The sequence below is a fragment of the Bactrocera neohumeralis genome, chromosome 3 (assembly GCF_024586455.1).
Source record: "Bactrocera neohumeralis isolate Rockhampton chromosome 3, APGP_CSIRO_Bneo_wtdbg2-racon-allhic-juicebox.fasta_v2, whole genome shotgun sequence".
NCBI classification, from domain to species: Eukaryota; Metazoa; Arthropoda; class Insecta; order Diptera; family Tephritidae; genus Bactrocera; species Bactrocera neohumeralis.
The window spans coordinates 24,002,396-24,016,218 of record NC_065920.1 but is presented as its reverse complement, the minus strand read 5'-3'; the positions used below and the strand labels follow the sequence as shown (position 1 = coordinate 24,016,218).

Genomic DNA, 13,823 nt, shown 5'->3' with positions numbered 1-13,823 from the left:
AAATTCTCACTCACTCCACTCCCGCCCAACGTTGATGATTTTTTGCTGCCACAACGTCGCTGCTGATAAAATTTATTGCACTTTATTTTTATCTTAGCTCAACAAACACATTGCTTGCTTTTATAGTTTTCGACCGAAGCGGCAGCGCACAAAAAGCGGAGTCGTTTTAGAAGAGATTAAAATGCAAAATATTTCCATGTAGTGGCCGCCGCTGCATAAATACAGAAATACGGGCAAAGCATGGGCGACTGAATGAATGAATGCTTGAGTGAATGAATGCTAAGAAGAAAATAGAAAAACTCGGAAATAAACTTCGAAATAAAGCAAACAAATGGACAGGACAAGTGCGGAACGGCGATACCAAATGCGATGGCCAGCAACTTCAACGCTGTAGTTGTAGTTGTTGTTGTTGTTGGAGACGACCGCAATCGAGTCGACAATGCAGTGCCGTGCGACTGCTTGCATTCCTAATTGCAGCTCGCACTTTTTTTCCCTTGGCTTCCATTAAATGTGGCGAGTAAATTAAATGACAACGCAAAGCCAAGTAGAAGAAGAAGAAAAAGCAGAAGACAGCGTAGAAAAAATCCATTCAAACTTATATTTATACATACAAAGGAGACTTTGTTATGGCGCAACCGTGGCCAAGGAAAATTATTTCAATGGCAAGTCGACTCGACGACGGATAATTGTCAATTTTTCTTTTCAAGTTCAACTGTTGAGAAATGTTTACATTTTCATCTAGCGCTGATTATGGTTTCGCTTGAATGAAATGCAAATGCGGCATGATTAAAGTGTGGCTAGAAGAGCGTACCGTAAAAAACGAGTTTTCATTTTGTAAAAAGTTTAAATATTTATGAATCGTTAGCTGAAGTGTCATCAGCATTGTAGATATTTTTTAATGATTTATGCACTTACGTTGACCAAGTTCATTACAGCCTTAAAAGCATGTCTAAAGTAGAGATTTAAATTAAAGTTTTTTTTAACTTGTCAGGAAGGTGAACCTAGTGCAAGCAAAGTCTATCATTGAAAACTTAAAAATAGTTTTACAGCCTTGTTCGCGTTAGCTGCCGATAGTTCCGAAGTTTAGGTTAGTTTAAAATGTAGATATGTTTCAAAATCGATGAAACTCACTTGGACAAATATTTGTTCTTTGTGTTACCCAAAAAGCTCCTTAAAGTGCATCATCTCATACAGGTATGTAGGTCGATGAAGCATTCTGAACTGACTAGAAATTTGTAAGACTGTTAATATCAATCCTAGCCACTTCTCTGGGTTCTACAAAATTCAATCTCAGTCTGGCAACAGCCATGCAAGGAAGACGAAAGTGACAAGATGAATCCAACCCACTTTGCTACCTACAGCTTTGGCAAAGAGCTACGGACAAAATATTTTGCCGCATCTGGTGTGAACCTATCAGAGAGTGTCCAGTCAGAACACGTGCAATTGTGACGAAATTGACTTTGATTAGAGCCAGTATTTGGGAAGACCTCTTACGGTTCATTCTGGGCCAAAAAGTTATTGCAGTCGCACAAGATCTGGTTTTTGACCAGCGTTTGCTGAGCTCACTGGAGGTTCAACGGTAGAACGCAAGAGAACATCGGAAAATCTACCCGTTTCTAGTCGGACAAAATTTAAGTAAGAGTGTCCTCCATAACAAGCTCACCGACTTTGCAGTTTCCGATGATTTCGCTGCGAACGTACACCTATACAAGTCTGATATGGAAAAAGCATGCAAAAGCTCTCTGAAGGAGGCTGTACTTCGGGGCGGTATATCTACCGATACCTTGATTGCAGCCACCTCCGCCTGCAAGACGTTACGGTAGTCTGATAGCCGGAAATCAGAGTTAATGGACGGCTACCGACTGAAGGCTCAATCTCTTAACTGTGATCCATCTGAAGAGAAGCTCACTGCATCTTTTCTCCAACTGATTCGCACTGCCTGTGATCAGAGAAGCAGTTTGAAGTTTGGTTATTGACAATTTTAATTTAGTTTAAATAATTTAAAAAAAAAAAACTAGACTTTGACGGGAGTTCTTCTGACACTTTAACCTTCCAATTCGAACACGTCATCTCGAAACTTTTCTCGTAAAGTTCTTTTAAATATATTTTTAAGAAGTTGTTAGATATCATCATCCGGAAATATCCTTCTAACTAAACAAATCCAAAACTTATTTCGAACAGATGGTGGACAGAGTTGATTTTTCTTCTTTTTTAAGAGACTACTTTTTAAATATTTTCTTAATAATTTTTTCAGCTGACTTCGGTTCAAAAAAGGCTAATGGAATGGGCACTGGAATGTCCGACTCTGGATCTTAAGCGACCCGTCAAGCTGCAAGAACACCGCAATCTCTTACAGGCCAAAGTCTTTGCGAAGCAACGAAGGTAAAATAACTGAGATAGCTAACAGCGCAAGAAACAGCATGAAGAATATTAATATATAGTAAACGTCGATAGCCAAGCGGCAATTAAAGTAATAAACTTACTTCGCAATACGTAAAAGAATTCCCTGAAAAGCAGGAAGGGAGAAGATATTAAGGCGGCCGCATAGCGGCTGTTTATATACTGGGTTCCAGGCCAAGAAGAAATTCCGGGAATTGAAAAAATTGATGAAATTGCCATAAGTTGCTAGCGAACCATAACAGGAAATATAGTACGTAAGTCACTAAGTACGATACACAATTAAGTTTCCGAGAAGGCTAACAGACGAACCAGAATGAGATAGAATGTCTTAAGGACTGCAGTTCGGTTGTTGGACTAATGATAGGTTACAACTTACTGCCAGATACTGAACACTTTCTATGCTCCTGTGCAATCGTGTCTTATATATCTTCTTAGATATCAGTTCAAAAAAACTATATGAAGTATTAAAATTATATATCAAGACGCCTTCAAAGTTCCCAAAAATCGCTGACGTCCTGTATGATGAATATTTCAGCTGAAATTAAACTAATTCTCCATTTGGTATTACCAAGAATCCATCTCACATTATTTTGCGAGGCTACATCAAGCCAATTGTTTATGCGAATAAACAAACTAAGACTGATCTTTGGAAAACTATCATTCTTCGTCTTATTTTCGAGATGAGATGGAAAAATTTTATCGACGGCAATATATGTCTATCTAACGAATACAGTCATGACGGCCATATTCTCAAAATTCTGTGATATTCCATTAATGTTATTAATTTTTGTTTTTAAACAAAAGTAAACACCCTTTACAGCGCAAAAATTCGCAATGCTGATTGTCTGCCATATAATTTTTCTCCCTCCAATCACACCTCCGTGGAAAACCCCATATATTGGTAGTACAATAGCAAGAGAAAAGCCAGAACAGAACACATTTCTGCACTCGTGGTGCGTCACTTTCTCACCATACCATTGTTAGGAACATTTTGCACGTGACCTAAATTATTGTGCACAGCCACCAATTAGAATTAATTTTCAAATTTCTTTGCCCATTGACCCTCATTAGTTGGCCAGTAAGTAATACGTAGCTATATATTTGCTTGGGTTAATTGCCTTTGTGCTTGCGCACCTAGCCCCAAGAAGCGTCGTGGCAACAAAAGCCGAACGTTAAGCAACAATGCTAATATTTCACTTGGCACAGTGAAGGTGAGGGTCATTAATACGCCTTAGCCACTAACAATGGCGCTTATTAGGCGAGTTAAAGTTCAAATTTGAATACAGCTGTGGAATCGATGTGCAGCTTTGGATAAGATTAAGATAAAACTGTGTGCTTTAGGATATATACGATTACACTCAAATATTGAGATTTGGCGATTTCCTGCTTTTTTAAAGTTCTTAAAAAGTTTAGAAGTAATAAAATATTTTATAGCAGTTAAGAACACTTCAGTATGAAAATATTTCGAAAGTTATAATAATTTCCGGCTCAGTAAAAATTTCGGGAAAGCAAAGTATGAAATTACTATTGACAGAAACAGTTTCAAAAAAAATTTCTTAGCCAAATTATACCGAAATTATGAGTCTTTACCATTTTTAAAGAATTTTGAAAAATACTAATTTTTATACCTTTTCTAGCCTTTGCTTTTAAAGCTTAATTTTTCAATGAATGTATGTATATATGATTTTTTTGAGGTTAGGATTTTCATGCATTAGTATTTGACAGATCACGTGGGATTTCAGACATGGTGTCAAAGAGAAAGATGCTCAGTATGCTTTGACATTTCATCATGAATAGACTTACTAACGAGCAACGCTTGCAAATCATTGAATTTTATTACCAAAATCAGTGTTCGGTTCGAAATGTGTTTCGCGCTTTACGTCCGATTTATGGTCTACATAATCGACCAAGTGAGCAAACAATTAATGCGATTGTGACCAAGTTTCGCACTCAGTTTACTTTATTGGACATTAAACCAACCACACGAATGCGTACAGTGCGTACAGAAGAGAATATTGCGTCTGTTTCTGAGAGTGTGGCTGAAGACCGTGAAATGTCGATTCGTCGCCGTTCGCAGCAATTGGGTTTGTGTTATTCGACCACATGGAAGATTTTACGCAAAGATCTTGGTGTAAAACCGTATAAAATACAGCTCGTGCAAGAACTGAAGCCGAACGATCTGCCACAACGTCGAATTTTCAGTGAATGGGCCTTAGAAAAGTTGGCAGAAAATCCGCTTTTTTATCGACAAATTTTGTTCAGCGATGAGGCTCATTTCTGGTTGAATGGCTACGTAAATAAGCAAAATTGCCGCATTTGGGGTGAAGAGCAACCAGAAGCCGTTCAAGAACTGCCCATGCATCCCGAAAAATGCACTGTTTGGTGTGGTTTGTACGCTGGTGGAATCATTGGACCGTATTTTTTCAAAGATGCTGTTGGACGCAACGTTACGGTGAATATCGATCGCTATCGTTCGATGCTAACAAACTTTTTGTTGCCAAAAATGGAAGAACTGAACTTGGTTGACATGTGGTTTCAACAAGATGGCGCTACATGCCACACAGCTCGCGATTCTATGGCCATTTTGAGGGAAAACTTCGGAGAAAACTTCATCTCAAGAAATGGACCCGTAAGTTGGCCACCAAGATCATGCGATTTAACGCCTTTAGACTATTTTTTGTGGGGCTACGTCAAGTCTAAAGTCTACAGAAATAAGCCAGCAACTATTCCAGCTTTGGAAGACAACATTTCCGAAGAAATTCGGGCTATTCCGGCCGAAATGCTCGAAAAAGTTGCCCAAAATTGGACTTTCCGAATGGACCACCTAAGACGCAGCCGCGGTCAACATTTAAATGAAATTATCTTCAAAAAGTAAATGTCATGAACCAATCTAACGTTTCAAATAAAGAACCGATGAGATTTTGCAAATTTTATGCGTTTTTTTTTTAAAAAAGTTATCAAGCTCTTAAAAAATCACCCGATATAATATTAAGATCACGCGTGAGTCGTGTCAAGCTGTCATGTTATTTTTGTTCAATATTGTTTGGCATTTCATCATTGAAAGACTTACGCCTGAACAACGTTTACAAATCATTCAACTTTATTATATTTATTATTTTATTATTATTATTCTTTTTCGTTCTGTAGGGAATATGATATCGCGCGCTTCACTCAACTTATGGTCAACAAAATCGGCCTACTGAACGTACTATTCGCAAGACCATCAACCATTTTGAGACCCAGCATTCATTACTGAATATTATTCGACCGAATGGACTATGTCCAACACGCAGTGAAGAAAATATAGTAGCCGTTGCTGAGAGGCTACACCAAGACCGTGAAAAGTCGGATTCGGCGCAACTCGGACTGACATAAGGAACGACATGGCGCATTTTATGTCGAAATTTTAAACTAAAAGCGTACGAAATACAACTTGTTTAAGAACTGAAGCCACTCGACCTTTCCAAACGACATCGCTTTGCTCTATGGGCTTCTGAAAAGTTTCCAGAAGATCCTAAGTTTTTAAGCCAAATTTTGTTCAATGGGTATGAAAACAGGCAAAATTGTCACCTTTCCGACGAAAAGAAACCTGAAGAGATTCAAGAACTGCCATTTCCTCCAGAAAAAACAACGGTTTGGTGTGGTTTGTGGGCCGGTGGAAACATCGATCCATATTTCTTCAAAAATAGTGGCGGTGAGAACGTAACTGTCAATATCGACCGTTATCGTCTCATAGTAACCGACTATTTTATGCCTGAAATTGAAGTTCGTGATCAAGACGGCATTTGGTTTCAACAAGACAGTGCCACTTCACACACATCGCATCAATCAATGCATTTATTGAGATAATACTACAATGAACAGAAAATTTCATGTTTTGGGCCGGTGAATTGGCCACAAAGATCGTGTGATATCACACTGCTAGACTTTTTCCTGTGGAGACATGTAAAATCTAAAGTCTATACGGACAATACCGCTTCGAATCAGTCCTTGGAGCAAACCATCACGCTTGTCATTTGCCAGTTGCCAGTCGAAATGCTGGAACGAGTCATCGAAAATTGGACTTAACGGATGGACCATTTGAGACGTAACTGCGGCCAACATTTGAAAGAGATAATCTTCAAAAAATGGATCACGGTTTATGTATGAATGCATTGCTTTTAAAATCTTCTTTTTCTTAATCTTTAACGACAGAGTAAAGGCGGTATTACTTTATCGTCGGAAGCAAACTCTTTCGCTCTGCCAGCCTGGAGGAAACGCAAATTCTATTAAGAAGGTCGACTTCAGACTTCCCCAATTAAGTTCTATGACATCATTTTGAATGCTAATGGCATCAAATATACCAAACCCACCAAAGAAAAATTTAAAGGCAAATCTTCAATCCTTAAATACTGTAGTTACCTATAGAGACGGATTGGAAAAAACCTACTCACGTTTGACTCTTGTCATAGTACATTGAATATATACGGCTTGCAGAAAATTATTCGACTTAACGCTCTTTCTAAAACTCAAATCCATTTGCCAATTTGATGCGACTTAAATATAAGGTGTCCTCAATTCTCTAAGTGTTAGATACAATCGAATCGAATAAATTGTATAAACTGTTAATACAGACAGCCAGAAAAGATAGCGAGCAGAGAAAGTGCGAATCGAAAACGGCTATTGTGACTAGAAATGACTTTTCGGAAGAAATCTTCATTGCATTTTAAGCTTTATCGTATATTATCGCTCCAAAATTCTTTGAAAGCATAACACTTGAAGTTAATTTTTATGATAGCTGCGGATAAATTTAGCTTAGTATTTTAAACATTGGAATAGCTTTTTTAAATTTGAAAAACAATAATGTTTACAACTTCAAACAGAACTCAAGTAACATAAGAGAACTAAACACTATTATAAGCCAAAAATATATACAACTACTTATGTGTGTGTCTGTGTGCCGAAACTAAAACTAAAGAAACGCAAAAGCAAATGAAAACACAAAATTTATACAGAAATTTCAAACAGAAACAAAGCTTTATTGATATAAAATACAAGAATATATGTAGTAGTTGCATAATCGGTGTAAGCACGCCCCCGAAACGTAATGAGAGGCACGTGATTGCACTTTACAAAGAACAAAGAAATTCATCAATCGTAATTATAATAATCATATGTATGTATATATAGATAGATAATGCATTAACAAAGCAGTTTCAAATATATTGAAAAAATAGGACTTACAAGTAAATGTGCATCTGTATGTGTGTTATGTTGTAATTACCATAGGTATGTATGTATGTAAGCAAGTAAAATGAGAGAAAAAAAGCATGAACAGCGAATTAACTTCCAGTAAATACATAAGCATTATACAAATGAAAGGCGTAATACGAAAATTATTTAACGTTGTATTTCAAAGTTGTAGTGGTGCACATACATGCATACGCTGAATGTGTGTGTGTAAGGAAGCACCCGGCAGGAAATTGCAGATTATGTTTGATAAATTGTTGTTTAGCTTAATAATTGGCGGCAAAGTTATTATTTTTATTATTCAATAATATTAGAAAATTGTAATTTTTTTATTAAATACTAACAATAATATTTTCAATTAACTTAAAAAAAATTAAAAATATACATATATATGAATATACTTTTAATAAATTAAAAGCGCAAAAAAATATTTTCTTTATTATTAAATGTTTTTAAAAATTATATATTTAATAAAAAAAAAATTTTCAAAATAAAAAAAAAATCCAAAATATTTATAAAAATTTTGAAATATTTTTTTTTTATGCTTTTTGTAAATAGATTGTTTTTTTTTTGTTTTTAAAAAACCATCATAGCGCTTTACTTTTAACTACTTTTGTAAAATAGTAAATATTGCATATTTATTATGGATTATTAATTTTTTAAAGTATTTTGAAAAATTTCTGGGAAATGTTTTAACATGAAAAAAACCAAAATTGTTTAAAAATAAAAAAAAAAATATTTTAAAAAATTAAAAAAAATATTTTTTTTTTACAAAATTACTATAGCAATTTTTTTCTGACTTATGGAAAAAGAATTGGTTTGAGAATACTTTAAAAAATTTAACATTTATTTTCTTTAATAACAAATAAGATTTAATATTTAACAATTTAGCAAAGAATATTTACAACAAAAAAATTTTTCACAAAAAATTTACAGCGTTTTTTATAATATATTTTTGAAAAAAAAATTAAATATTATACACGAATTAATAATTTTGGTGAAAAAAATTTTGATTCTGATTAATTATAACTGATTTTTTTTCAATTTTTTTAAGGGAAATATTTTAGAGCTTGTATAATAAATTATTTATATTTTTTTTTAATATGAAATCTTTGCGCGAACAATATTTAAACAAATTTTAATAAATTAAAAAACATTTGAATTGAAATTCAAATTTAAGAATTTTTAAACATTTTTTTGACGAAAATATTATAGAACTTTAATAATTTATTAATTTTTTTTTATTATGAAATAAAATTTAGATTTGAATTTTTTTGCGACAATTATTTTAAGAAATTACAGAATGAATTTTATAACAAATTATATATTTTTTTAATATGAAATCTTTGTGCGAACAATATTTAAACAAATTTTAAAAAATTAAAAAACATTTTAATTTAAATTTAAATTTAAAAATTTTTAAACTATTTTTTTAAAGAAAATATTATAGAACTTTAATAACTTATTAATTTTATTAATATTTTTATATTTAAATTTGAATTTTTTTGCGACAAATATTTTAAGAAATTAAAAAAAAAAAATTTAAATCATTATTAAACCAATTTCCCTCTGACTCAAGAAAAGGGAGCTGACAGCTAAAAAATTAATATTATTAATTATAATTATTAAAAAAAAATATTTTTATCATTACTAATTTTTCTAATAAGAAATAAGATTTAATTTTTAACAATTTTCCAAAAAATTTTGTTTAAATATACATATGTACATACAATATAAAAAAATAGTTTTAAAAAATATAAAATTGTTATATTTGCAAAACATTACACCGCTTTAATAATATTGCTATAGTTATTAATTTTATTGAAAAATATTTTGAAATAATTTGAAAAATAATATTTTTTTGCTTTTTTTTTGTTTTTTTTTTTTTATATGAAATGAGCTTATGTTAATACTTAAAAAATTGTTGACCAAAAGTTAAAATAAAAAAATAATAAAAAATAAATTTAGCAAAATTAGGACTCTTTAAAAATATTTTTTAGTATTATAAAAAAATTTTGTTATTAAAAAATTAAATTTAGCAATATTATGACTTTGGAAAAATATTAATCAATATTATAAAAAAATTTGTTATAACTAAAAGTTTGAGAAATTTTGAAGTTAACCTTATATTTCAATTTTTTCCACAAATTTCCTGCCAGGTCTTCACATTTTGACTTACACAAGTCTGCATGTATGTGCTTACTTTAATTAGATAAAAAAAAAATCATTATATATGTATATGTATATATTTACCAACAATATTTGTGAAATGTTTGTGTTTGAAACATAAGCGTGCAATTTTGTCACAGAAGTATCAAATTTTTACGACAATAATATTTCATTTACAAAGAAAATACATAAATTATATATTTTTAGTGCTGTATGTATTGAATGTTGTTGTTGTAATGCTTTTTAAATATTTTAAATTCACAAAATGAGCTTGCAGCAAGCTTTGTGCACAAATTAACACATTAAATTTCAATAACTTTGTGACAGTTGTGTTACGCAAGTAAGTCTGTCCAGCTGTACGTTTAACTATGTGCTCACACATACTTCTAAATATAATAAATATATATTTTTTCATGTAAACATATAACACTTGCTTTAAGTCTTCGTTAGAGTGTATGTAAAAGCATAGTTTTAAGCTTAAAAGGTGCTTAAGCGCAAATGTTGTTGTTGCAGCGACACATACTCCCATATTCATAGTGAACGCAATTCAAATATCGGCTATACAACATGAGACAATGTAAAATTTATTAACATTCTGTCCGTACAAAATATGAAAATTCGTTGTTCGTTTATGTGTTACGTAACATAAGTGCATATAAGTATTACATAAGTAAGATAAGATAAGATAAAATAAAAAAATGAAATTACAAGCAGCCCGTGGGCAACAGTTAACAACTCAATTCAACGTCGTAAAAATTCTAAGCTATTTGGTTTCAATAATTTGAGAGAGGTTTACAACAAATTCGTGTAGTGAGAACTTCAAACAAGCTAATAGCTACAGATAACTTAACAACTAAATCCAATATAGATAATAAACAGAAATATTTTTTTGCTTTTATATTAACAATTCAACATAAAATTCAGTTATATACTCGCATCTTCATATAATTATTATATTTTTAATTTATTTTTATTTGCTTTGTAAGCAAAACTATTACAACTACAAGGAAAATAATAATAAAAATGAAAGAAAAAAAAACATTGTGTACAGTTAGAGCTAAGCTGCCAGTTAATACACATTAATTCAAAAACAAATTGGCCATAATTCAAGCAGTTACACGAACGCCTGGCATTTGAGTAAACTAAGCGTGGGTGTGTGTGTGTGTGTGTAGTTAAGTGTGTTTGTGTGTGCGTGTGTCAATAATAGCTGCTTAACAGTTGCTTTGCCTGTGTTCCTACCTCCCACACCAACAGCATTCCCCAACACCGCCACAGCGTACAGCCTTTGTTTGTTTGTGTTGCTGCACCTGCAGCTGGTCGACATCAATCCAGTTAGTTCAAAATGTTATCCGCTATCTCTCTTTCAACTATTCTCCACAATTCTCCATTTTCTGACTTCAACTCTTTCGCTCCGTTCCACGCTCTTAAGTGCCGCTCTTCTGCATAATCTTCAACTTTGCTGCAGCCAACTTCGCGTTGCTACTCGGCGCTGCTGCGTTGTCCCCTAATAGGGCTTTGATGCATCTTTGGGCTTCTTTAGCTGCACCTTCAAACGTTTGGTGCCGACTTGGAAGCCGTTCATCGCTTTAATGGCCACTTGCGCTGATTCGGGATTATCGAAGGAGACAAAACCGAAACATTTGGAGAGATTGGTTTGCTTGTCGATGAAGACTTTGGCGGAGATGACATTGCCAAATGGCAGGAAAGTCGATGCCAAATCGGTGTCGGTGAATTCTTGCGGCAGATGGTAGATGAATAAGTTACAACCTTCGGGACCTGTAAGTGCAGAAAAATGCAAAATTGAGTGGAATCGAAATAAAAGTAAACTTATGCGTTATTTGGTCTCGCTTATAGTCTTTATATTTATGTATATGAATTTCAGGTGTTACATATCCCAGTTTAAGAATATCAAATAATCAACTTTTTCGTGAAATATTTTCTTACTAAATATCGAAATAAAATAATGTTATATTAATTTGAAAAAAAATGAAGTAAAAAATTTCAATAATGTACTGCCCATTTTTTCGACTCGAAATCATATTTGTATAAGCTTTCACAGCGATTAAAAAGGGGTTTGGTTTCGAAGGGAATAAAAATATGTTCGCAGGATGTTATATTGAATAGTATATATAGTAGGTATTCTTCAGATGTTTTCATGATAAGCACTATGTCATTCGAACTTTATTCCTGTTTCATTAATATTAATAGTTTTTAACTCAATCGATCAATAAAAAGCAGCAATATAGCAGCTGAGGCGCGCCATCGATGATAGCAAAAAGAAAAAATGTGTATAATACATTATTAACAAAAACCCCTGAGGATTTGGGTATGAAATAGTAATGAAAAAAATCGGCGCTCGTTCCTGCACACTAAAAAATAGCTAGAATATACTCTAAGATTTCGACAGTTTACCCTCGAAGAGCTGTAACTAGCCACCGGCAAGCTTAAGGCCAACAATACACCCGGCCAGACGGGATCCCAGAAGAAATCCTGCAAAAAAAAATCGATGCCGAGCAACCGGCATTACTATTGAATATGTACAATGCCTGCCTCGAAACCGGAATATTCCCTCAACCCTGGAAAAAGCAAAAGTTGGTGATAATCAAACGAGAAAGGAGATCCCAACTTGCTATCAGCATACCGTCGTGCTTAATGCAGCGGAAAAGCTCTATGAAAGGTTATTTAAATCCAGACTCGAAGTGGCCATCAACAAAGCTGGAGTACTTTCCCCTGGACAACACGGCTTTAGACCCGCCAGCTATAAAATGCGTAATTGAAAATGTAGAAGCGCAATGGCATAAATACAGAAGAATAGTGTTGACACTCGAAACGCCTTCAACAGCGCTAAATTCCACCCACCTATAATCGACGCTCCGGAAAAAACTTTAAGATCCCCGACTATGCGAGAATACCAAAAACAATGCAATGCTCTGTGTTTGATGGGATCATAAGATAGTGGTATATCATGTGCTTCTAAAAGCTGATGAAACTGGTAATGTTAATCGCTATAAACAACAAATGATCAATGTGAACCCGGCATTGATCGAAAAACGCCCAGAATGGGCCAGAAGACGCGGCAAAGTATATTCTGTTGCACGACAATGCCCCTGCACACAAAGGAAAATCAGTTGAGGATACAATCAAAGTACTTGTCTGGGCCTCAGTTTTTAAGATATCGCTTTGAAATTTTGCAAACGTCATTTTCTCTTCAAGAAGCTGCTCATTTGTCGGAACGGCCGATATCGGACCACTATAACATATATGTAGCTGCCATACAAACTGAACGATCGGAATCAACTGCTTGTATGGAAAACTTTTGCATTTGACGTGGTATATTCACGAAATTTGGCACGGATTATTGCTAAAAGTCAGGATGTAATCTCCAAAGAAATTATTCAGATCAGTTGACTATAGCATATAGCTGCCATATAAACTGAACACGTAGTGACTAAAAGAAATGCACCTGTGAAGGGTATATTAGCTTCGGTGCAGCCGAAGTTAACGTTTTTTCTTATTTTTTTTTTTAGTTTGCATTATCTTCAGCCACAATATGAAAGTGAGGCCCAGTTTTATATTTGTTACACAAATTTTTAAGGGTGTTACATGGGCTTATGAATTTAACAAAATTGATTTTTTTATTATCTTTTTTAGGGCGTTACATGAGTTTATAGATTTAAAAAAATCGATTATTTTTATTATCTTATTAAATTCTACAACACGTCTAGAATATTGTCCTAAATTTTCAAGTTGATCAGAGCAATAGTTTCGAAGATGCAGCCTGGAGAACTTGTGCGCTCGAGGCTAGCTAAGCTAAGTGCGCCGTCTTTAAACGCGTTTTCTCGAAACTGTGTTTATGAAGTCGGTTGGCCAGATTTCTAGAGAACTACTCAACCGATCTTCATGAAATTTTACACATGTGTTTGAAATATAATTTCTAAAGATTTGAACGAAGAATTTTTTTCTATAACAACTATTTGAAAAAAAAATTTCGAGAAATTTTCATTTTGTTATTTTAATTATACCCT

The 13,823-nt window shown here is 33.5% G+C and overlaps 1 protein-coding gene across 4 annotated transcripts in view; it reads right to left on the bottom strand.

The window, feature by feature from the left end:
• Positions 1-10,350: 10,350 nt before the first annotated feature.
• LOC126753928 (CUGBP Elav-like family member 2) overlaps positions 10,351-13,823 on the bottom strand; it is a 218,377-nt gene continuing 214,904 nt past the window's right edge. For all 4 annotated transcript variants that reach the window (XM_050465703.1, XM_050465704.1, XM_050465705.1 and 1 more), the window contains one exon: positions 10,351-11,574. In XM_050465703.1, coding sequence (XP_050321660.1) covers positions 11,303-11,574 — 272 coding nt within the window. In that variant the 3' untranslated portion in view covers positions 10,351-11,302. The remainder of the gene's footprint in view (positions 11,575-13,823) is intronic.